The sequence below is a fragment of the Brachyhypopomus gauderio genome, chromosome 13, assembly GCF_052324685.1.
Source record: "Brachyhypopomus gauderio isolate BG-103 chromosome 13, BGAUD_0.2, whole genome shotgun sequence".
NCBI classification, from domain to species: Eukaryota; Metazoa; Chordata; class Actinopteri; order Gymnotiformes; family Hypopomidae; genus Brachyhypopomus; species Brachyhypopomus gauderio.
The window spans coordinates 18606483-18632456 of NC_135223.1; the positions used below are offsets into that span (position 1 = coordinate 18606483).

At 41.9% G+C, this 25974-nt stretch overlaps 1 protein-coding gene across 10 annotated transcripts in view; it reads left to right on the plus strand.

Annotated features, from left to right (window-relative positions):
• epb41l3a (erythrocyte membrane protein band 4.1-like 3a) overlaps positions 1–25974 on the plus strand; it is a 60756-nt gene that overhangs the window by 10303 nt on the left and 24479 nt on the right. For all 10 annotated transcript variants that reach the window (XM_076971424.1, XM_076971429.1, XM_076971433.1 and 7 more), the window contains 10 exons: positions 9053–9200; positions 9739–9930; positions 17545–17649; positions 17747–17789; positions 20033–20108; positions 20431–20649; positions 20832–20919; positions 23631–23783; positions 23888–23985; positions 24170–24345. In XM_076971424.1, the coding sequence (XP_076827539.1) occupies positions 9060–9200; positions 9739–9930; positions 17545–17649; positions 17747–17789; positions 20033–20108; positions 20431–20649; positions 20832–20919; positions 23631–23783; positions 23888–23985; positions 24170–24345 (1291 nt within the window). In that variant the 5' untranslated portion in view covers positions 9053–9059. The remainder of the gene's footprint in view (positions 1–9052; positions 9201–9738; positions 9931–17544; positions 17650–17746; positions 17790–20032; positions 20109–20430; positions 20650–20831; positions 20920–23630; positions 23784–23887; positions 23986–24169; positions 24346–25974) is intronic.

Consider the following 25974-nt stretch of genomic DNA (forward strand, 5'->3'; position numbering starts at 1 on the left):
CAGGTTTCAGTGATGGGAGTAAATGGGAGTAAATGGCCGCAGGGACGACCTCCAGGGTCGCTGTCCACGTGGGGACGATTTCCAGAGGTGTGACATGGGGAACACATGCAGAAACCCCCCCACCAAAAAAATCCTTTGCAGGATCACGAGCCTCTGTAGTAGGCTGGGTGACTGGTGGGACAGCCACCTCCACTGGAGACCTTGGAGGAACATACAGACACAGCCTCTCGTGGCTCTCATCACGCTTGCTCCACCTCTCTCTAGGCACCGGGAGCTCACAGTTGCGTAGACCACATGGCTACATAAACAAAACATACATGAATGACAGCTGGGGGAGGGGCTAACCGTCACAATGATTTTATGATAAATTATGTCACAATATAATATGCTTTTCTTGGTGTATCATGGCTATCATCAGTATTTTTCTAAACATTTAATCAAAGCATTGTACCCCATGTACATGTACCACTTCTGAGCACGTGTTTTGCCTGGTGCTTTGTATCGAGTTTATTGGAAAATCTCAAAAGATTTGAAAAAGATTTGATGCATTTTCTGCATGATAGTGTTTGACAGTGTCTTTCACTGTCCACTGCTAGTCAGCCCAGGGTAGTGTGAACACACATTCATTATAACAACATCTGAAGCTAAGGGTAGAAGAGAAGTGTAGGGGAGACACAGCAGACATGGAATGTGTAAATGATCTGGTGTACAGTGATTTAAAGTGAGAACAGGGGAATACCAGTGAGGACTTTGGGTGCCAAATACAACAAACACCCATGCAGAGTTTGACAGACGCTGTATTACCTGCCCAAAATAAAATACAAACCATCAGCCACTTCCTTTACTCCCTAACTATACAAACATCTACCAAACCCACTCGTAACACAAAGGGCAAACAACACTCCACCTAGTGTGTTACTGCATGTAATAAACATACAAAAGGGAAACGCACAAATGTAGAACAGATAACAAACGCTATTTGCACTATGCAAAACTCAGCAATTGTACAATAGGGCAAACCCATTTCAAAGTCCAACAAAATGAGGCAGAATTCAAAGGTAGAATTCAAAGGTAGAATTCACAAATGTGCATCATCAACTCAGCAGAGACTCCTAAGCTCCAGAGAGCCAGGCTTCCAGATTAAGCAATAGTAGGTGCTTTTGTGGCCCAGTGACAGGATGTAACCAGGACAACAACAAAGCCGGACTGGATCACGGACTGAGTTCAGGGGGGCCAGCAAAACATGGGCAGGTGTGAATATTCAGGAGCTGCAGGATACAAATACACAACGTCCACAACACAAATACACAACACATCTGCACAACGTCCACAACACAAATACACAACACATCTGCACAACGTCCACAACACAAATACACAATGTCCCCAACACATCTGTACAACATCCACAACACATATACACAACGTCCACAACACATCTACACAACATCCACAACACGTCTGCACAACATCCACAACACAAATACACAACGTCCACAACACAAATACACAACACATCTGCACAACGTCCACAACACATATACACAACGTCCACAACACATCTACACAACATCCACAACACGTCTACACAACATCCACAACACATCTGCACAACGTCCACAACACATATACACAACGTCCACAACACATCTACACAACATCCACAACACGTCTACACAACATCCACAACACATCTGCACAACGTCCACAACACATATACACAACGTCCACAACACATCTACACAACATCCACAACACGTCTACACAACATCCACAACACAAATACACAACACATCTGCACAACTTCCACAACACATTTGCACAACGTCCACAACACATATACACAACGTCCACAACACATATACACAACATCCACAACACGTCTACACAACATCCACAACACAAATACACAACACACATGCACAACATCCACAACACATCTACACAACATCCACAACACAAATACACAACACACATGCACAACATCCACAACACATCTACACAACGTCCACAACACATCTACACAACGTCCACAACACATATGCACAACATCCACAACACATATACAGCAGATATATCAACACACATGAAAAATGACAGATATATAAAATAACAGCAATCGGTAGTAGCCTGCAGATGAAGATGTTCTCAGATTATCGTAGTTGGGGTGGTGACATTAATTATCAAATCATTACTAGAGATACTGAACATCAGTAGAGAATGAGCCCAGGCATGCCTCTGGGGCAGCTGAAATTAGTCATGCAATTAGGCTAACTGCAAAGATGTTCTGAGAAGTGACTTTACACACTCAGACTGAGCCCATTGGATGCTGTTCTAAAGAGCGTTGCACACAGTGTGGGGCGAAGTGGCAAAAACTATAAGCTAGTGCTTAATATTCTTTACTTGATAACTTGAACTGTGACCATGCTTTGTTAGCATATGTAAAACAATTATGTGCACCCAAGGATACTGACTGCATAAGCTGAGAAGTCCACATTATGAGGCGTGTAGTGGAGGGTCAGGGGGTCACATCCCTGACAGCCGCCTGCTCTCAGCTGTGAGAGAGCTACCACACACTGTTGGGCCAACACACCCATGCACACCAACACCAGCCTGCCCCCACCCAGCCTGTCCCCACACCAGCTTGCCCCCACACCACCCTACCCCCACCCAGCCTGTGCCCACACCACCCTACCCCCAACCAGCCTGTCCCCACACCACCCTACCCCCACCCAGCCTGTCCCCACACCACCCTACCCCCACACCAGCTTGCCCCCACACCAGCCTACCCCCACCCAGCCTGTGCCCACACCACCCGGCCCCCACCCAGCCTGTGCCCACACCACCCTACCCCCACCCAGCCTGTGCCCACACCACCCTACCCCCACCCAGCCTGTCCCCACACCACCCTACCCCCACCCAGCCTGTCCCCACACCACCCTACCCCCACACCAGCTTGCCCCCACACCACCCTACCCCCACCCAGCCTGTGCCCACACCACCCGGCCCCCACCCAGCCTGTGCCCACACCACCCTACCCCCACCCAGCCTGTGCCCACACCACCCTGCCCCCACCCAGCCTGTGCCCTCACCACCCTACCCCCACCCAGCCTGTGCCCACACCACCCTGCCCCCACCCAGCCTCTGTAAATCTGTATGTTGGCATCTTCTCTTGTGGTGCCTGCAGCTCATCACAGCTGCTATCCTGCACCAGCTGGACATCAGAGAGCCGTTCAGCACTGGTAGGATTCTTTGCCTAGAGGAAGAATTCCAGACATTTAGTTGGTATGACAATTGGTTTTCTTCTGAGGCTTCTTCCGTGGCGTCTGCACTGGAATTGCATCCTTGCTACTCCTGTGCGCTTTAAAGCCAGAGGTTAGATCAAATAGACCTCAGATTTTCAGCTGTTTACATATATTTAGAAGAGCACAGCTGAGACCAGACTTACATATGCTTTTAACATGTAGCCTATGCCAGGTTGTCCTGCTGAGCAATAAGCCTGTGACATGAATTATATACTTCACACAATATTCTAATCTGATTGATGTCACTGATGTTGACATTTTTTTTGCTTTTATATGGAGATTCCAGGAAAATTGCATATTTTTGTGCTAGTAGCGACAGGCATACATTTAATTTTTATGCTATACTTTTTAATGCAAGCTTGTGTAGAATTTTGTCACTCTAGAATTTTTTTCCTTTGTTGGAAATCTCAGTTGCACTGAATTTTAACTATGCCTTTTTATTATTTCCATCAGTCTTGTAACCCTGCTCTGAAGGTAAGTTCAGTTGTCACCTGCTCAAGTCCATATTAATTTTTGAGCTCCACACATCTTTGAGCCCTGAAGTCTGGCAGGAATTGCTACCAAAGGTCCTTCAGCACAGTTTTGTGTGTAATGTTTGTTTTCCACAGTGCTGGAGACCTTTTAGTTTGCTTGTGGATCAAATAGAAATAAAAATTTCAGCTGAGGACTGTCTGGCCTGTTGCAATATTCCTATGATTTCCCTGCAGGAATGTTGTTGAGTTTAAAGTGCACCTTTTACTGGATGCCTCCAGCTGTCCTGCAAAATCTGGAGTCTGTTGAAAATGTTCCAAAGCTTAACTTCCTTCTTACATGAATTCCTATTATTTATTTATGAGAAGGGTGTGTGGGCATTACTATGGTTGATCTGCTGGCATCCTTAGTTATATTTTGGATCGTTACACTTAAAACATTACATGGTGCATTTGGGGTTTCAGGTGAGGCACGGATGTATACAATGCAAATTTTTGGTGCTCTCAACCCTGTGAACTTTAAACTGTAATAATAATATCTGTAGCACCAGTTGTGTTTTTACCAAGTCAGATACATTAATGTTCTGAAGCTGTTACTATGTTTGTGTGGATCAGGTCCATATGGGACTTCATTAGGTTTATCTGGAACTCAGGCATGTTTGGCCTTCAGCTGAAGTTCATTACAGCCTTTCTTATGCTGTGTCTGAAGAGACAACAGGTTGTTCCGAGTAAAAAATCCCAAATGTAAGATGAGGAGTGTACAATGTGTTTGATGAATTTCTTACAGTCCATCTTGTATTTTAAACACTTTTTAAAACTAGCTATTTAAGCAGAAGGTGTTCTTTAATGAAACCTTTAATGAAGGTGTTCTTTAATGAAACAGTGCATGCTGTACTTCAGGTTCTATTCTTGCTTACATTCCTCAAGACAATAAGCTTGGAGTGTTTGCTATCTGTGACACTGCATGTTACTGAAAGATCTGCATTACTGCAGTGATGCTCCAGAAAGTAGATCCCCACTTTTTATCCTGAGGTTTGGAGGCCTGAGAAAGACCACATTGAGCAGTTTGTTACACTGAGGTCAAGACATTTTGCAAAAGCTCTACAATCCATCTGCTTTAGCAGTGCATTGTGGTGTTGAACACTGTGGCTGTTCTGTGTACAGCCTGGCCTAAAATAATCCCACTGGTTCTAAGTTTCACTGATTCTCATCCAGGGGTTTCAAGAGACAAACTCTCCTGTGTGCTCACAAGTCCTGGAATGGCGCAAGTTATTTTTAGCTTGCTCTTAAAAAATAAAGGAGAGATTCAGGTTCAGGATGAGGAAACACAGCTGTTGCTTTCATGTTTTTCTCTGTTTGATGCAGTGTCAAAATGTGATGAAGAGATTAGCTTCAGCAGGCAAACACTTTCATCTTTCTCCATCAGTCTCCTGCCATCTCTCCTTCTTTTTCTCTCCCTCTCTGTCTCCCTCCCATGTCCTTTATTCCCACCTACGTTTCTCTCCCAATTTTCTCTTTTACTTTTCTCTCCCCAGCACTGTGACTTTCATTTTGCTCTCTGGGTTAATATTGAGTTGATGTCCTGTTCTCTGGTGATGTTATTTAGGTAAGATACTGACAACATACTTATGGGACACAGCCCCTATAATACACGGAATTGTTCTGCAAATCATTTAATATGTGAAGTTCAGAGTCTATGAGTAATTGAAAGTAGTATATTATTGTGAAGCACTGTGTTATAAGATGGTATTTATTACCATGAACCTTTGTGTTTTCAAAGTTCAATTTATAGTGAGATACAATTATTATTTCTAAGAGGGGATTCAGACCTTTGATAGGATCAGAAATTATTTATTCCTAAGAGCAATTTTAAAAGAAAAGCTATAAATGGGACTAGATGTTGAAAAACATGGTTCTTCATGTACCAAATATTTAATTTCTAAATGAGGACATGCATTATCAGCTCCTTATTTAGACATTTCTTGGGAAAGTATTTTGTATTAAACCTCCATTTAAGCACTTCAAATACTTCTCTGTCCACTCCAGTGTTTTACAGGCCACCGATGCTTCTAAAGGGGGCAGAAGCAATTTGGTTGATGGATATTGATGTTCCCATTGTTCACATATGGTTCCCATGGAAATCGTGTCCATTAAATCTGTCCCTGATCACCTCTGTAGTAGGGATGACATAGGGAGGGGCCTATTGCAGTGCTCCTGGTGATGTAAAACCATGGCGGTGTGTAAGCATGACCTACTTTAGATTAGAGAGAGATAGAGAGACTCAGAATGCAGAATGAGAATTAATGTAAGGGGATGTGCACTGCAGAACCCATTTGTCCATGTTTGTCGTCCCTGTGAAAAACATGCACACAGCTATGCAACATGACATGCTTTTGATAGTTTGCTAGCAAACAGGATTTGCCTGGGGATTTGTGGAAGGGTTTACCAATGAGGTGCTCAGCTAAACATACTTTGCTAAAAACAGCAAATTTTCATATACTGATTTATTGTTTGAGACTCTACTTAAAATGAAAACCAGGAAGTGCTGAAGCAACTCCACAAAGCTAACAAAACAGCAGTGTTAGTCCTGAGTTTACTAACAGGGAGCATTGCAAAACCGATCTGATATTTTGCACTGGTAGTGGCATATGGATGTATGATGTGCCTTAGCAATGGCATTATTCAGAACCTTTTACTGCAGTACTAAATACTAGCCTTCCACGTCCTGTGGTTCCTGACAGGAGCAGTGTATCTGCTTCACGCCCAGCAAGCGTCTGTAGTCACCAACAGCCGCAGCCGGATTGTTTATGGCAGTGTGTGCTTAGCAATCACAAGCATTCAGCCTGAACATCCCCTGACATCAAGGTGCTCACCACAGCCCGACGAGCCGTGGGGATTTCTGCTGCTGATTGCACCAGGACCATAATTACAGTCGGGATTGTATTTACTTAAAGGAAATGGGCACACTTTGATTTTTGTCCCCTTGTTTTGAGCATGGTCTGTGCATTTTGTAGTGTTTCATTTGTTGTTGAATCCTTGTATACGAATACATATAAATGTATTGCCTGAGTGTCTCAGAGAATGGAAACTGTTGCTAATGTTATGTAAGATTTCTATGGATCTGTTGTGACATGCTGTAGACAGAGTAATTAACATGTTTCTCAGATGCTTCATAAAATTTAATTGCATCCTTTGTTGTTAGGGATTCTTCTGAATTATGTAAATATCACACAGACTCATAGCGAAAACGTTTCATCTGGGTAGATGCAACCCTTCACTAACGCACCTCCCATTTGCAGGTGGGTTCTGGCACAGTGCATCAGATACAAAAACATTACTCATGAAAGTAAGAGAGAAATCTGGTGTGCCCACTCCTCACGGTCAGCTTTACCTTGGTGCTTCAGACTGTCAGGTATCAAAGAACTGCATAGTGTGATTCTATAATGATTCCAATTATTTTCCTCACAGTGTGACACAGTAAAGCTTTGGCAGTTTAGAACAATAGCCTGTGGAGCATACCTAACATGAGCAAGTGGCAGGACCTGCCCTCATGTGCTGCAAAAGTCTCATTATTCATGAAAACATGAGTCATTTATCCATTCTTTCTGAATAAAAGCATCATGGACAAAATGACTTTTAAAAATACGCTTAAATGACATTTGGGTTTCTGTAAAATTTTAAAATAAATAACAAACAAAATATACAATGTTGTTGTGTTATTGTGAATAAATGTAACAGTTTTAAATTATTGTGGCTTTTTGTTTGTGTGTATAAACATGGTATATACGAGCAGTAATCATTCTCATCCTGATTTCCATACTGGACAATGAGGGCTCCAACAAACTGCAGCTGTTAATGAAGCGTTGGTGATTTGCATCATTGTGCTTTGAATTATTCCTTTGAGTCCACCTCTCTGTATGAAGCATCTGTCCCAGGGGCATGCGGCTCGTAGTTCCTGCAGTGTGAGCATGGATGGGGGGGGTTAGTCCTCACACCTAGAGCCAACTTTATGCTTCAGTCCCTAAAATAGACCCTGGAGAGAGATAGGACACGCCCACCTATCATTTTCCTAAATCTCTCTCATGCTCGTGTTCCATGCTGTCCCTTTGGCCACTGAGGGCAAGGGTGAATATACTGAACCTCCTTACATACACACCATAATACACATACAATACCTTTACACAGAGTCTCTAATCCTCCTGCATAACTATATGGTTAACATGAGTATGTTTATTGCTAACATTTGGGTATCAAAGTAATATAAAACATGGTATTCTGTGAAATGCTTAATTAAGTGTTTAGCAAAGTACTGTAATGACTGTGAACTTAGCCTGTGTTGCTGAATAAAATAGGCTACGCTGGCACATTATACCTAATAATGTGAAGTACAAACTTGATCTTCGACTTCAGAATGAATGAATGCCTCTTCTCACTGCAGGAGAATGTTCACCCTTACCCTTACTGTTTCCCACATAGAAGTTATTTACCACACTTTAATACATTACATACTGCTTCTTAGTAGGACTGCAATATCCACTGTTTGTGAATCATTACTGCAGTATTTGTCTTTGTCATGGGTTTGGCATAACCCAACAAATTAAAAAACTATTTTGATAAATATAAATTTGTAACCATGTCATATGAAGGGTTCACCAATGTTTAACATTTTGCAGTATATTCTATATATCAATATATGGAGCTATAGCACCCCCCTACTATTTAATAGAGTAATTAGATCTTGGGGAGATTCACACACTTGGAAAAAGCAGCCCAACATACAAATGTAATGTTCTTGGTCATTGGGCTTTGCATTAAAAAAATGTGTCTTCTCTGCCTTCATGAATATACAGCTACAACTTTGACTTTGGCAATTATCTTGCCAGTCGGTGGTACGAATAAAAAAGAATGCAAGCATAGTCTGGCTGTTAGTCACATGAGAATTTGTTGTTTGTGTTGTTCATGAATCTGTAATAGCTGTTTTGAAATTATTTGCTTTCATACCTGTGCCACTACAAACACTAAATCTTAATAATCCCTACTGAGTTATTGTCAAAGAAACCATACTGTACTGATTTTGAAACAGACATTGTTTAAAGTATGTGTGCATTTGTGTGTGTGTGTGTGTGTGTGTGTGTGTGTGTGTGTGTGTGTGTGTGTGTGTGTGTGTGTGTGTGTGTGTGTGTGTGTGTGTGTGCGCGTGCGTGCGTGCGTGTATAGTATATATATTTTTACATTTGCAGAATGGTTACCTAAATGCAGGGGTATTTTCTGTTGCAGTATTGCCATGACGATAGAGCCAAGTTCAGAGTTAGAAGCCAAGCCGGAGCTGCAGGGGACCGGCGTGGCTCCTCCCCACGTAGTCCCGCCCCTTGACGATCAGCTTCCACCTGCAGCTGCACACAGCACACCTGTTAGAAAAGAACAGGTAGCATCCTGTCCAGTCCAAAGCATCACTTCAGTGTTTAAGGGATCATTATTGTAGCTTACACACACTGTGCTTCCTCAGTTACCGGTATTTTCAATTGCACTTAAAGGTTTAAAACCATTCAGAAACCTTCCTTTGTGATACACATATTATGTGTTAGACCATCTTCACAAAATCACCTTCACCATTTCATGTCTGCAGTTTAAACTGGTGTCTTGAGGCTTACGTACAAATACATTTCATACATTTAATACTAGAATTCTGTTCTTAGGTTAAGTAAGTAGCTAATCTAGTACCAGTTCTAGAAATGTACATCTTTTCTCAACCCATTTGGATGATGAAATAATACTATATGTAATATGTAAACTTCCAAAATAAATGTGTAACCATAAACCACTAGAAATATATCCACACTGTTATGTTGTGTATGTAGGGCGTAATCTCCAATCCATTACTAGCACCAGGTTGCAGACTCACCAGTGTAATAAGTGTGACATTTGGAAGACCAAGATTTCTGTTCCTGCTCCCTGTTGATTAGAACGGGGCCAGAGAGGCAGGGGGTCTCCTGCAGGGGAACGCTGATCAGCAGGTGGCTGAAGACGACCTCACCTCACACAGGTCGTCCACCAGCAAGCTCTCTAGGTCCCCAGCCAAGGTGGTCAAGAAGATCAAAAATATGCAGTGCAAAGTCTCACTCCTGGGTGGTGCAGACTACACCTGTGTGGTGGAGGTGAGTGGTTGAACCTGTTCATCATCATTTGCTGATTGCTTACTATTGTCATCTTGATAAGGACGTGTGAAGTGCTGTGCACTCTCATAGGGAGCCCTGAGTTCAGTGACTGGTGTGGTAATGTTTTGCTTTGTCTGCCAGTAGAGGGATTATTATTAAAAGTAAAAAGCTGTTTGCAGTGGTCTTGTAACTTAGCTGTAATGTAGAACTGTAGATCTTGTCAAGACTCTGTACCGTAGTTAGTCTGCTAGGCTGAAGCCTGTGAGTCATCTTACCTGTGAGTCATCTACCCACGCTACAATGATAAGCCCAACAGTCATTAGAGCTAATGTAAGCGGGTTTTGTTTAATAACATCTAAAGAGATAGCTAAAGATAGACAAATATAGCTAGAGAAAGGAGAAAAGGTCTCTGTGAGTGTCCAGGGCTCTGTAACCAGTACATTTCGAGGCAACCCAGCTGTGTTAAGTAATCAGGATACACCTTTGTAAGGAGGCAGGCCTCCCTTACTGCAATTACATGATGTGTGCATGCATCACAAAAAATTTAATAACTGGCTGTGTGCTGAATGTGGCTGTGTTTGAATGGAGGGCATGGGAGCGAAATAACTGTGGCTGTGTTTGAATGGAGGAGTGAATGAGAGTGAAAGAACTGTGGTTGTGTTTGAATGGAGGAGTGAATGGGAGTGAAAGAACTGTGGCTGTGTTTGAATGGAGGAGTGAATGGGAGTGAAAGAACTGTGGCTGTGTTTGAATGGAGGAGTGAATTGGAGTGAAAGAACTGTGGCTGTGTTTGAATGGAGGAGTGAATTGGAGTGAAAGAACTGTGGCTGTGTTTGAATGGAGGAGTGAATTGGAGTGAAAGAACTGTGGCTGTGTTTGAATGGAGGAGTGAATGAGAGTGAAATAACTGTGGCTGTGTTTGAATGGAGGAGTGAATTGGAGTGAAAGAACTGTGGTTGTGTTTGAATGGAGGAGTGAATGGGAGTGAAAGAACTGTGGCTGTGTTTGAATGGAGGAGTGAATTGGAGTGAAAGAACTGTGGCTGTGTTTGAATGGAGGAGTGAATTGGAGTGAAAGAACTGTGGCTGTGTTTGAATGGAGGAGTGAATTGGAGTGAAAGAACTGTGGCTGTGTTTGAATGGAGGAGTGAATGAGAGTGAAATAACTGTGGCTGTGTTTGAATGGAGGAGTGAATTGGAGTGAAAGAACTGTGGTTGTGTTTGAATGGAGGAGTGAATGGGAGTGAAAGAACTGTGGCTGTGTTTGAATGGAGGAGTGAATGGGAGTGAAAGAACTGTGGTTGTGTTTGAATGGAGGAGTGAATGGGAGTGAAAGAACTGTGGCTGTGTTTGTATGGAGGAGTGAATTGGAGTGAAAGAACTGTGGTTGTGTTTGAATGGAGGAGTGAATGGGAGTGAAAGAACTGTGGCTGTGTTTGAATGGAGGAGTGAATGGGAGTGAAAGGAACTGGTTTACTTTTTAGCAGCATAGTCTGGCAGAAATATTTCAGTTTTATTACACACCTACTTTATCATCGGTAGAAATGGCACCGGTCCGATACAATTTATCAGAATCATGTCGATATTAGCAAAAATGCTGGACTGGATATTGGCGAAGACATTTATAAAGAAACCATTCGATACAACACAAATCCAGCCTGATAAAGGCCCAGTGCTTTGCAGCAGCACACTTCTCTGTGATAACAGCCAGGTTAGTTTGAGCAGGTCACGTGAAAAAATCTGGGCTAGTTTTGAACACAGATTATATACCACTGTTTTCTTCCCATTAACGATTAAAATGTATTATGGTCAAATGCAAATATCCATGCACATGAGTGATTTCTGTTACTATTATTCTGATAACCCAATGTGGAGAACAGGCTTGCTAGTGAGATCATTTAAAGGAGACAAAATACCATTATATCACTTCTCACTGTCATGGATCCATGACTAGATTAAAAACAGTGACTGTTCCAGTTTGACCATGAAGTAAAGAAAATTCAGTGTCAGAGAAAAGAGATGGAACCGTAGAAACTGAACCAGAGAAGCGAGAGCAAGAAACGCACAATCGCTATCAAAACTCCCGTCAAGTCTAGTTTTAATCCCGTTAGCCTGCAGAGTTTTAAGGAGGACTTGAAATTTGTAATATGTAGCTGGAGAATAAGTTAATTCAGCTGATTCTGTCTATAAATGTTTTTGTTTATTTATTAATTGCTAAAAAGAATAACCATCTTATAAAGAGAACAAGATTAAATTAGTTTTAATCTTGAGGTTGAATAAAGACCCACTCCAAGTAGCCTCTCTCTCTCTCTGTTCACTTAGTGCCTGGTGTGTGTGAAGTGTAGTGTGTAGAACAGTCATTTACTGCTAAACGTCAGCAATAATAAGAAATGCTATATAAGGTTATTGTTAAGTTGAATTACATATGCATTCAGTAATGCATGCATATAAACTATAGTGTACATTTCAGCAGTGAGTCAGACAGTCAACAGAGAGAGAGAGAGAGGGAGTGAATGTGTGTGTGTGTGTGTGTGTGTGTGTGTGTGTGTGTGTGTGTGTGTGTCAGTTTGTGTCTGTGTGTATGTTGTAGGTGAATGCAGTAAACCTGAGAACCAGTAAATGCAGTAAATCTGAGTTTTATACATTTATTTATATGTATCTGTCATATCCATGCATAACATCTGCAGATAAATGAATAATGCATCCCATAAATAATGCATCCCACACAAAACAATTGAACCAAGGAACTGAATCACAGCGCCATTGTATTTTTTAATGCATAATATCGGATCAGTACTGATATCAGGTGACATTCAAATGCAAGATATCGTTACAAGGTCGGGACATAAAAGCTGGTGTCGTGCCATCTCTAATGATTGGTCACTATTTTTGCTAACTTAACTATTCAAGTAGGTCTGATTTTATAAGGCTCTTAACTGTTGCCATACTCATCTTTAATGACTGGTATGAGTGAACTGATGTTCGTACAGTAGAATTGGAGGTTCTCTGTCAACTCTGTAAGCCATTTCTTTGTGGATGCACAGTCACATGCAGTATCTATGTGATCTTGGGTTGTGGTAATGTTGGTATTGCATTGGGTTTGCACAATGAAATGTGGCAAAACCATTACCTTTAAATTAATATAAGTAGAAAAGTTGGTATATAATCATTGTAATAGGAACACTGAAGACAGCAGCTAAAGTTAGCACATTGACTAAGCACAGTAAAACCATCTAATGATTTGTTGAATCCACCAGGTATAGTCCAAATGTGTGCTGGTAATGTGTAATGTGATGGTAATTTATAGTAGGTCGTCAAATAATGTCTTTGATAATCCTAGTTATTATATTTTGTAGCAGGAAATGTTATTACTAACAGTTCTAGTACCCACATGCTTAATGACAGGGCTCGACAGCCTAAACTACTGTAGACTACATGCAATAAGTATGACTAGCTCCAGCCTTACCTGCTGTATATCAAAGACACAGTACTCCAAACTCCAGCTCCGGAACTTTTACAGAGCTGTGAGAAATAATTCAAAACAAAGATGTGATATTTTCATGATGTGCTTTTATGCTTAGTACAGATGTTTAAAGTTATGACCAGATAGTCTGATTTGCTGAGGAGATACTCATGCATCCCCTCATCCCTCTATTTCTATCCCACTTCACCCAGTCCTGCACTTGTGCAGGTACAAAAAGAACTTTTTGTTGTTTTTGACATGTACCCTTGTGTAACATCAATTGCATAGGTAGCTGTGATTATGAAGATGCTTCCACATGACTTTAACAGTTTTCTTCATGGTTATGCTGAGTAAGAAGTATGAGCTTGGCTGAAAATGAAGCGTGAAGATTGAGATGTTCTTGAATACCCTCTCCTACCCCCCGCAGCATCTCTGACTCTTCAGGGCAGGATGGCATGTCTCCTGCGAGGCTTTCTGGCCTCCCTCATGTTTTATGACATTGAGCCTGTCCATCTTGCCACTTACATGTACTGCCTCTCCATCTGGGCAGGGCAGGGTACTTCATGACTTCCACCAAGAACTGGAAACCAAGCGGCTGGGTTGAGTTTCAGCCTTTGCCATATGATATGCCCAGATTAGCACTTACATCCAGTAAAAGGCTGATTAAGCATCAAAGGCCAAATGGCCTGCGTGTTTGTGTGTGGGGATGCATGTGTAGTCCGTAAATGAGGGTCTGCTGACACAGTGATAAGATGAACTGCTAATGGACAAAGACAGAAAGAAAGATTTGTTGTTTGGTCCCTGTCCTTCCTGTCACAAGGACATTGCCACTGCTTTGAGCTGAAGGTTATTCAGTTAACTAACAGTAGGGTGGCTGCAAACATCCAGATTCATGCACAATGGCTATGACAAACATAGGTGTCTAAAGTACAAAATACCATCTATTTCAGTAATTTCAGTTCAGAGCGCCTGCCGTCATAAGGCCCAAACATGATTTGAAGTGCTCTGTTGATGCAGAAGCCACACACAGATGCGTAAGAGGCCCTCCCCTTTCTCACCTCTTTTCCATCTTCTCTCTCTCTCTCTCTCTCTCTCTCTCTCTCTCTCTCTCTCCGTCTGCTTACATTCTGATTTTTCTCTAAGCTCATCTTGCAGCACGCACTGTTCTGAGCCAACAGCTCTCATATAATGAGTTCATGCACCAGACGTCTGCAGAAAGCGTCTGCAGCACTTTGCTCTCTATCTCTTGGGACAAATGGGAGTTGTCAATACAGTTGTCATTGCAGCTGTCAGAGCTGTCGTTGATTCATGGGAAGAACAAAAGGAAGGAGATACAAATAGTGGCGGTTCATGCAGTGATTTATTTATTGAATCATTAAACATCAGACATACAGTTTATAATCTGGAATACTATATGCCAAGACTCGGACTTCTAGAAGGACTAGGAAGGACATTCTTATCTTTTTGTTTCCCTTTGCTTATTGTGCTGTTTAATGTTTGTGTTGTTCTGATGGTGTCCGTTGCTTACCAGAAGAAGATGGGTCCTCCCACTGATTCTTGGTTTCTCTCAAGGTTTCTTCCTCATGCTCTAGAGAGTTTTTTTTCTTGGCACTGTCACCTTTGGCTTGCTGACTGGGAGCTTGGACTTGGACATATGTAAAGTTGCTTTGTGACAAGAGCTGTTTTATCAGACTTCTACATTCTAGTTATTTACTCCTTTAACAGAATATACAGTGTATCGTTTGATGGCCACTGAATGTTTGTGCTAGTGTGAATTCTTTTTCATCCATTGGCTTAAATAATCAGGATGGAGTGACAGGTTTTTATCTGCTGAGTGATTACTTTTCAATAATGGATAATGACTTTCTGACTGAAGAGCTTTTATAAGGCAGTGAACTTGTTCAGGGTCATTTGATGATGTCATGTCTAAATTCAGTCAGTGCTTAGCTGAAACTGAATTATGCTGAAATGTAAGTTATAAAGAATTTAGCATATGGCCAGTCTAAGCTGTGGTGATTTCAGCCAGGAGGGTGCTGTGTAATCGTGTTGGGCCCGAGCCAGACGACCCTTCGTGTCTGCTAGCCCTCACGTTGCCTCCCCCTGCTCTGAAATCCCACCACTTAAAATGAGACCTCGGTGCACGGTGCTGATGCCTGTGGACAATGGCAGCTTACGGTGGGGCAGCCGTGTGCTGCTGAAAGCCCATTCTAGTCTGCGATCCTGGCCACCAGGCTTTTAGCGCGCGCTGATGGTGTTATTATGTCGACTGACGAAAGGGGAGGGGAGAGGTGAGGTGCAACAGTTTCTCCCTCCACTCCACGTGTGTCGCAGGTCCCTGGGGGAGGCGTGGCCTCCACTGCATTGCTGTGCCCTGTGCCCCAGGGACACGCCCTCCCACTCAGGCCCTTATGAAAGCTTTTTGTGAGAGCTGTCAGTGTCAAATTGGCAAGTAATGCATGAATATTTCTAGGCAATGACAAATGCACTCAGGTGTAGCAGAGAGAAGCAGTTCATGGTTGTCTAGTGGAGTTTAAGGTGCTGTGCTTGATATGATATCATCTGGTTGGGCACTGTGAACTGATGCTTAAATCTGATATAACTCGGTTCTCCACATCCGTCAGCCTGTAGCTTTGCTTAATCAGTTTTAGTAGAAAATTGACAGCACAAATCAGATTTTCACATGTTAAAATAATGAAAATATATCTTTATTAACATCAATCTATAATTAGACTTTAGTTATTTTTCCCCAAAGGGCCCAAACTGTTGATCCTTGATCAGATTCTCTTTGAGTGCAGCATTTTGCTCCCATTTACTCTGTTAATCACCAATGTCTCATTTATCCCGCCAAGCTCAACACAGTGTTGAAGTGTCTCATCTTACTCAGTGTGTCTGAGCTTTCTGTGGGCTAATTGTTTTTTACAGTAGGGAGAGTGGATTACATCCTAATATTCCACCAGAGCTTCTTTATAACCCAGACATCTGCATTAAGCTTGGAACCAAAGTAATTCTCCTGCATCTGGGGCTATGCTGATTTGTGTGTCTTTAATTTCACTGTGGCGGGAGGAGTGAGGGAAAGGACGGCCAAGGTGGTAGAGGCACGTCTTTAATGTCCATAGAGCACAAGCAGCAAGACAGCGCCGGCAACACGGGATAAGTCCATGCACAGAGCTTGTATACATGTATTCAGGTTCCTTATGGAAGCGGTAGTGTGGAACAGTGACGTCAGCAGACTGCAGAGGCTTGAGTAAGCAAAACAAGTTCAGTGTTATGGGCCTGTGGGCTTAAATGCAGGTGTGTGTGTGTGTGTGTGTGTGTGTGTGTGCATGCGTGTCTGTATATATATATATATATATATATATATATATACAATTTATGTAAGCTTTATGTAAACTTTATGTACAGCATTCCAGTCACCTACACAGAAACAGCACTTCATCTAAATTGAAATGAAACTTTAATGTAACTACTGTATTACTGAGTGTTTAGTGTAGCAGTGATGACCCACAAACACACCCGGACTGATACAATAAGTGGGAGGACACTGTGCATTAATTATAGGTTGGTTTAAAGTATTTGGTTGGGTGGGCTGCTTGTGTTTCACTACTAGACATACTACTAAAATTTTCAGGCAATTCCAGTGAACATCCTTCATCTGTTTGAGATGGGTGATATAAACATGATATCAATAGTTTATGAAAAGACCCCTTCAGATGAGTTTTGCGTGGGTTTATTTCCCAAATTTGAATTTATTCATGAGGATAGAGATTATGAAATAAACAAGTGGCATGTTGGTGTCATTACAGCCTGATCATGAATGCAGTAGAAACATTAGTGTTTATCTTCCTCATAGGTGGTTCCTGTGTACTATAAGAAATACCACACATGAGGGGATGCTGACTAAGATGAAAATGATGTTCTTATGCTAATATTTAGCTATGCTAATATTTAGCTGAAACCTTAAGGTGTTCAGTATAACTCAGAGCATTTCCTGATGTTGCACATGACAACCTGGACAAATAGCCAGTGTTCCGTCTCATTTATTTAATGAATGCATGATGACAAGTGCGTAATCTCAGTTGCAGCAGTGTGGTTAAAGTGATTTGTTGTGACAGTAAAAGGCACGGATCTAATACAGGCTTTCACCGTCCACAGAAACGGGACAAAGGCCAGGTGCTGTTTGACAAAGTCTGCGAGCATCTCAACCTTCTAGAGAAGGACTACTTCGGTGTTACATTCCGCGATGTAGAGAATCAGAAGGTAGATCCTCACTTTTGTTTTCCGATTTGAAAACTACAAATTACACCTTGTTTACAGAAATTGAAGTAAATATATATCTATTTTGTGTTGTGCACAGAACTGGCTAGACCCTGCCAAAGAGATGAAGAAGCAGGTCAGGGGTAAGTATTCACGCTGCAGCTGTAAAATGTTTTGAAATTGTTGGACATTTCAGAAAAGGTCCACCTGACGTCCACTGGCTTTCAAGAGTCACTGAACGCCATCTTAATTGCAGAGTAGTATATACTTTTTAAATTTTGGTGAAATACATTTGTCTGAGGACATAAAGTTATGTAACAACGAGTAAACGGATGTCTAATGCTGACTTTTATTGGGGGTGAATCCTGAATCTTAAAAATAGGGATAGGTCATTGTCAACAAGACAGCAGGGTCAGTCGGAGAAACAAAAAACATACCTAACACAAAGACTAAACACAAAATGAACAGGCAAGAGATACGCAAGAGAATAAAGGCAAATGAAAAACACCTGAAACCAGTAAAGGGCGTCGAAAACTAAACAAAGGACTAAGCTAGGAACAGAACCAAAACTTGGCTAGTTACTAAGGGAACCATGACTCAAGAGGAGGGAACTGTGACTCTGCCCAACATGAGGCTCCCAAAGCACAAACAAAAACAAGAGGACCAAGGACAAGATTATACACAGGCAGAGACAAAAGACATGGCTGGAACAGAAGATACAGCAAGGATGGGATTAGGAGCCACTGGAAATGGGGCACGGTGAGGAGCAGAGACTAGTGCATGGGCAAATGCAGGAGCAGAAGACACAGGACCTAGTAAGACAGGAAGACAGAGCCAGGAATGAGAGAAGGTGAGAAGGCAGACAAAGTGGCATCAGGATTCACACGGGGTCTGGTATACGCCATTCTGAGCGTGGCACATCTTCCTTGCCTGGAACAGGTGGCCAGGTGCCGTCTTTCATGCCAGAGGTTAGGCAGTTACTCGGGGACACAAAGGCAAAGAAACCCCTTCACTGACCCTCAAAGTCCACAGTCATTGTCCAATGGACCTTGTGAGCCATACAAGGCAGGTGCTTGGCCACAAGTCCGCGTGTGTAGTCCAGCAGGGAAATCTCCATGAGGGACATCCCTGAACTGAACGATGACCAACCTTGTTCCCGCAGCGCCTGGGGATTTGCTCTCTGGATCGGCAGCTACTGCCTTCATGGTGTAACTGGAGTTTCTTCCCAACAGAACAAGTACATACCGATATGTTGCTTTCTCACCTTGTACTTCGTAGGTGGGTCGTTATGTAATGACAAGTACAAGATGGCAGGACACAAATGTTGTGCTGAGTGACTTTTATTGAGGGTGAGTTCAGAATTGTAAACATGGAGACAGTCCAGGGTCAAAAGGCCAGCAGGGTCAGACAGAGAAACAAAACCGATGCAAAAGATAACGGGCAAACGAAAAACACCTGGAACCTGTAAGGGGCAGAGAAAATGAAACAAGGTATTAAATCATGACACACAAAACAAAGGAACACATGGCTAGTTGCTAAGGGAACCACAATGCCAGAGGAGGGAAACCATGACAAGTGAAATTAACACATTTAATTCCGGGTTTCAACAAATCCTAAGATGCAAGTTAACCCCAAAAAAGGAGGTAGAAATGAAGTGACCTCATTTTCAGAACTGTCGATAGGACACTCATAGTTAGGAAGAAAGTTTTAACAGAAGAAGTAAACATCCTTGTTAACTTCAGAAGAACTTGCCATTGTATGAATGATCGAAGTCGCATTTATATAACACCTTTCAAGGTTAACACGCACACAGCTTTTACATCCAGTCACACCCCAGTAAGCAGCAGCCAATTGCGCACAGTGTACTCTCTGGCAGAGACCTCAGACCCCTGGGCTGAATATGACAGCATGGATTCAGATTAGATGGACAGGCTGCAGTGTTTTATTTCTGAGAGTACCGCAAAACAGGAGGAATGACATGACATGTCACCTTGGAAGTTAGCTAGTTGTCATGTGTTTTGTTTTTTTTCTTTTCATAGCATCTGTCATTTATCTTCACTGTCTTGTGATGTGATGTTGCTGTCTTGTGATGTGATGTCACTGTCTTGGAATGTGATGTCACTGTCTTGGGATGTGATGTTGCTGTCTTGTGATGTGATGTCACTGTCTTGGGATGAATTCTTTTGTATTTCATGTTTGTTCTACTCTTTGGTCTTTTTTTTCAGTTTTACATTTACAACAAAAATGCAATGTGTTTTCATTTCCTACCTCTGTTATAGAAAAGGTAAAAAGTACAAAATGAAAGCATTTGTATTGGCACTAAGCCTTGACACACTGGTCTTGTAGCATTCTTTGACTTGTGCTCTTTCTCTGCATTATCCCTCAGGAGTTGCCTGGAATTTCTCCTTCAACGTAAAGTTTTACCCCCCAGACCCTGCTCAGCTCTCGGAAGACATCACGAGGTCAGAGCTGCTCAGCCAGCTGGTGCAGACCTTCAGCAAACATGCTCATTACAGTCCACTGAGGAACTGCTAGCTGACAGTCAAACTCAAACTCAAGAGAACCATTACTCTTATATCTGCACTTCACTACAGTGTCCTGCAGGCTTAATGCATTGGTAGCACTTTGAGTAGCACTAGCATTAGTAGAGCTTCTGTAAATTAGCAGAGCTTCTGTGAGAACGACTAATGTACGGTTTCATTCTTTCTGTTGCTTTTTCGTAGTAGTTGCACTGTTCCTCGTCCAACTTACCCATCTTCATTCCTGTCTGTGTGTCTGTCTCAGGTATTACTTGTGCCTGCAGTTGAGGGATGATGTGGTGTCTGGACGTCTGCCCTGTTCATTTGCCACGCATACAGTGCTCGGTTCGTACACGGTGCAGTCCGAGCTGGGAGATTATGATCCGGACGAGTACGGCACAGACTACATCAGCGAGTTCCGCTTTGCCCCGCACCAGACCAAGGAGCTGGAGGAGAAGGTCATGGACCTCCACAAGAACTACAAGTGCGCTGCATATACTCTCACCATAAATCAGTATTTGGTCACAATACCACAGTGTAATGCCACAGTGTTTCCGCGCCTGATTTATCTCGATTTGCCCTTGACATCATGCGGGAGGTTGAAAGGAGTCCGTTTTGTATAGGTACTGTGTTTGGGAAACGTCGTAACATTGTGTTTCCCATCAGAGGGATGACGCCGGCTGAGGCTGAAATGCACTTCCTGGAGAATGTGAAAAAACTGTCTATGTATGGAGTGGACCTTCATCACGCCAAGGTAGAGAGCCAACTCCCGTTTCCATGGTCTGGTCCACCTGCTTCTGCTCGCTCAGGGGCACGGAGTTGAGGTTCTTTAAAAGCTTGTAGCATGACTCAGCAGTGACTCGTCTTCCATTAAGCTGCCCTATTTTGGGCTTTGTCAATTTGCTGTTCCACCATACACTCAGGGCCTCTTCTCATGAAGAGGCCGCATTAAAGTTCCATTTGCCCCTGAGCCTCCACAGACAAGATTTCATTACACTTGAAAAATTGTATTTGAATATCTGAACCTCAAGCACATAAAATGTAGTATATAGAAGATGTCTTCTCCTTAAAATTATTCTGATTTCTATTTATTCACTACACAACCCCTACATCAGCTATCTTTAACTCTCCCTTATTAATGTGAGGCGTATCTGAATAATATATGTTTCCTCCTCACAGTGATAATCCTTTTTGACCCCTCAGTTACAGACTACTGATAAGTGTTCTATAAACAGCAGCTTATCAGTGTTTTATGTTCAGTGTTGTTTATTGTTTTACTTGTTTTTCGTGGGGTGTTGTGATTTGGATGCTTTGTCAGCAGTGCTGTAGTTCATTGTCGATACAGAATGGATAATGTACCTACAGGCCTTTTAGACTAGGTAATAATCACCACTAATTATGCTGTATAGCAAAGACCTATTTTGGCAAAAATCCATGGCTGATTTATTGGTGCAGTGCTGCTGCCACATGAAAGGACCTTCTCGTTATGTGTTGTGTTCATAACGAGAACCTTCTCATCACAAGGTTAACCTACCTACGTTAGGATTAGAGTTTAAAGGTTGATCCGTTATGGCTCAAAAAAAGAAAGAAAACCACAATGTTGAAGTGGTCTGTATTAAGTGTTCACAGTGCCGTGGCATCAATAACAACCTTATCTTATTTTAAAAAGCTCTTTTTAAAGATATTTGCAAGGAACCTGCAGTTTTTTGTAAATTTACAGTTATTCCAAAAATAAATTTGCAGTTCTTAGGGGTGAGTGGGTAATGATGGGGAGAAGATTCCTCATGAATCTGCATATTATAGTCAGTAGTTGAAGTTACAGTCAGCAACAGTGTACAGTTATCACTATATTTGTATACAATTTGCTTGTGAAATCAAGTTTTATCTGCCTTTAGCTGATTAAGGACGGAAACAGTAATGTTTCATCATTGGCTTTTGCATATCAGAAAATTACCTCACCGTTGTCTAAATTTTCATAACACTACGAGAGGTTAATATCTGTCAAAAGATGATACTGTGTCAGAAATCTACACAAGACATTTGTCACCCCATAAATGGTCATTGGGCGGTCTAATCTGAAACAGAAACAAGACCAAGCAATGATCAGCATGGAAATTGTCCCTCAATTTGGTTAGATCAGTCCCTCTTCTTTTTTCCTTTTCTTACTGAATGGCCTAGTTGGTAGGAAACTTCTTTGAGTGCTTGTCTCCAGCTAAAGGAGAGGTAAGGCTGCATTTGTGCATCCGTGTGTCCTTGTATGTGTGTGTATGTTTCTCCCGTCTAACCCCAGTCTCCGTGCATGACCATGGACTGAGGAGTCCCATTGTCTGAGCTGTGGCTGAATTGATCACAATGCGTGTGATATTGTGGCCCGCTGCCTTCCCTCGGTATGCTCGTATGTGGAGGTTACATTCCCCAGAGAAAGACCCGCTCATACCTCCCTGTCCAAAACACACAGAGCAATCCCAGGATGCTAAGGTCCCATTTCCTAGGATGCTAAGCTTACATTTCTAGCAACTTTGTGAATCACTCATCAGTTTGGAAATATTTTAGAATGGGAGCCATCATTATGTTAGACATCACGTTCAGTGGTAGTATTAGTTCCATCCAAGTGTGTTATCCAAGTGTGTAGCATTAGTCCCATCCAACAGTAATTGCAGGCAACATCCATTATCTTCCCCATTAATCCTTCCTGAATTACTGTTGTAATGTGTAATTTTTAATGTGTGTAACAGTTTCATTTGTAATAGCATAATAATTTAGCACAGGTGTTTGTTTCCACTAGAAGAAACTGAATTCTGTGGAGAGAAACAAGGTTTAGCACAGACCTAAAAAAGAAGTATCCATCCTGGAAAGGCTTTCTTTGTATTACATCAGATTCTGATTGTCCAGAGAAATGTCTCAAGTGGACATGTTGCAGGAACCAACCATATCAGAGAGTTAGTTGTTAGTGTTTTTCAGTGTTCTGTGAAACAGACCTGCCAGGAGGTTTGCATGCAGGGCTAATGCAGAAGGCAGGAGAGCCTCACAGCAGATGCGACTGACCACTGACATTTGCGTGGCCCAGGAAGGAAGGACATTAGGCTCTAAATTGCCTGGTGAATATGTAGGGCTTTTTTCTCTCTCAGGGGTATTATTACCTCATGGGCTGCTCGACAATGGTTCCACTTTCAATTTTCCTCACATTTGGACATTCAACTTGGTGTTAGTGCAATTACATTATTTTATTTATTTATTTATTTGAAAATGAAAAGGAAGACTTTTTGTATTTTAATAAGCCATCAATAAAGAGGTTTCTGTCAGGCTTGATACATAAGCAGAGGTTTTTGGCTACCACCAGTTATTACATCCGAAGTATTTGCCTAGAGCCACTCAGAAAACCTCATTCCAGTTGTATGTCCAGTGATTGTGGTTTAATTGGTTATGCACTGATGGCCCAGGTTTGTTTATTCAATCATTTCCCAGGATTCAGAAGGGGTGGAAATTATGCTGGGAGTGTGTTCCTCTGGCCTCCTCATCTACCGTGACCGCCTGCGTATCAACAGGTTTGCTTGGCCCAAAGTCCTCAAGATCTCCTACAAGAGGAATAACTTCTACATCAAAATTCGACCCGGAGAGGTAAAACATGTTCTAAGGTGGATTTTACTGTCAATTTGGGTGACCTTTAGCATGTCATGTCACTAAACGTAGAGATATATTATGTTTGTGCTCTCACTGCCTAGTTTGAACAGTTTGAAAGCACAATCGGCTTTAAACTGGCCAACCACAGAGCAGCGAAGAGACTCTGGAAGGTTTGTGTGGAGCACCACACTTTCTTCAGGTGAGAACTACTGCAGAAGAGTGATGACCTTCTCACTCTGTGTGTGTGTGTGTGTGTGTGTGTGTGTGTGTGTGTGTGTGTGTGTGTGTGTGTGTGTGTGTGTGTGTGTGTGTGTGTGTGAAACTCAATTCAGGTCCCAAATTCATGCCAAGCAGCAACTCAAATATATAATATAATTCACCAGGTTGGTGTCTCCAGAAACTCCTCCTAAGAAGTTCCTGACGCTCGGTTCCAAGTTCCGGTACAGTGGCCGAACCCAGGTTCAAACCCGACGGGCCAGTTCACAGATTGTGCGACCAGCTCCGTACTTTGAGCGTTCCACCAGCAAACGCTACACAATGTCACGCAGTCTAGATGGAGGTTGGTTCAGGTTTCCATTCCTTTCGAAAATCCTTTTGTCTATCCTTTGTGAAATATGGTTAAAAGTTAATTATCAAATAACACTAGAAAATAATCGTATTCAAAGAAAATATGTACAGTTATACAGTTATAGGGAAATTATGGCGATTGTATTTGTCTCATTGTGATTGACAGAGACGGCGCATGTTCCATGTATTCTATCAGCTGTATGACGCATTTGTTCAGTGCCCTGTTGTAGGAGTTCTATGAGAGAAAATTTAAGTTGGATCAGCTAGTTCACAGCACTCAGTGGAAACTGCTGTGATTCATCAGAGTACTGATTGTTGAACAGCGTGGTGTAGAAATGTGTTTAGACCAGAGAAGGCTTCATTTTTCTACAGTTAACACACTGCTGGACCCAAATGGTGTGGATTATTTGATCTCTTTCTAAATTAACGTATTATAACATTTTGCATCCCTAATTTAAAGGTCAAAGATTAGCTAAGCACATAGCATTAGTCAGGTAGTGTGCACAATGTATTCAAAGCTGATTTACTTATTTTTTACATGATTTAGTTATTAATTATTATTTAAAGCTTCATAAGGAGAGACCACTGGCAATGGCTGCTTACCAGTTCCATTTATAATGATGTTAGCATAAGTAATTGACACACGAACATCAGTTGGTAAAAAGTAATGATGTTATCTCTGGGTTTATCCATAACACTTAATGCTTTATTGACATTAATATTCTCCATGACCATGATTTGGTTGTTTATGTCATTGTTTTTGCCATAAATCTTGCCAACCAAGAGCTAACATGCATTAGGTGTTCAAGCTGTTTCCTTAGACTAGTGCCAGCATGTCAGCCAGCCAAGAGTTTGTGTCATTGTTATGCATTGTGTTCGCGTCTTTTCATCCAACACAGCCTCAACTCAACTTTCCTCTCACTGTTTAATCAGCTGCTGCCAGACCATTAACGTCCTCCATTCTACAGTGCGCTCTATGATTTCTCTACTGAGAAGTGCTTTTTACTACAGAGGCTGGCACCCTTGATGAGCCTGTGGTTTATTATGTGCCAAAATGTATTTTATATATTTTTCTAAAACTCCTTAACAAGAGCAAGAGAGAGAATTGCCACTTTAGAATTTTCCGCCTACTGTTTTCATAGACAGTTTTGTGAGCTCAAATTCCAACAGCACAGACACTTTTTGTTTTCTGTCTTTTCCCATATAATTATTATTATTTTTGCAACCCCAAGAACTTATCAGAAGTAAACTACCTTTTTGACGTGATCTGGTGTAGACTGTTCCATTTGTGGGCTGAAAGGAGTTGTGTTGAATGTTAATGCATTTTTGATATGATGGCTCTTGGATTCAGTGAAGAGAACACTCATTGGACATGGGTAATGATTTAATTGCCAGAGCAGAATATTGACTTACTCATTAGATCACAGAAAATGCCATATTCTTGATTCATTTTTCATGGTCAGCATTTGTACCAAAGAAACCTGTGAGGATGTACTTGTCTGCTTCCTCCTTAATTAGTTCCTCTATATTGGCAGGCAGTGGTTAAACTTCCTCTTTCTCTGTAACTGCAGATCTCGCTTTGTCATTCCTTATGTTACATAACAGAAAAGGGAGATTAGGA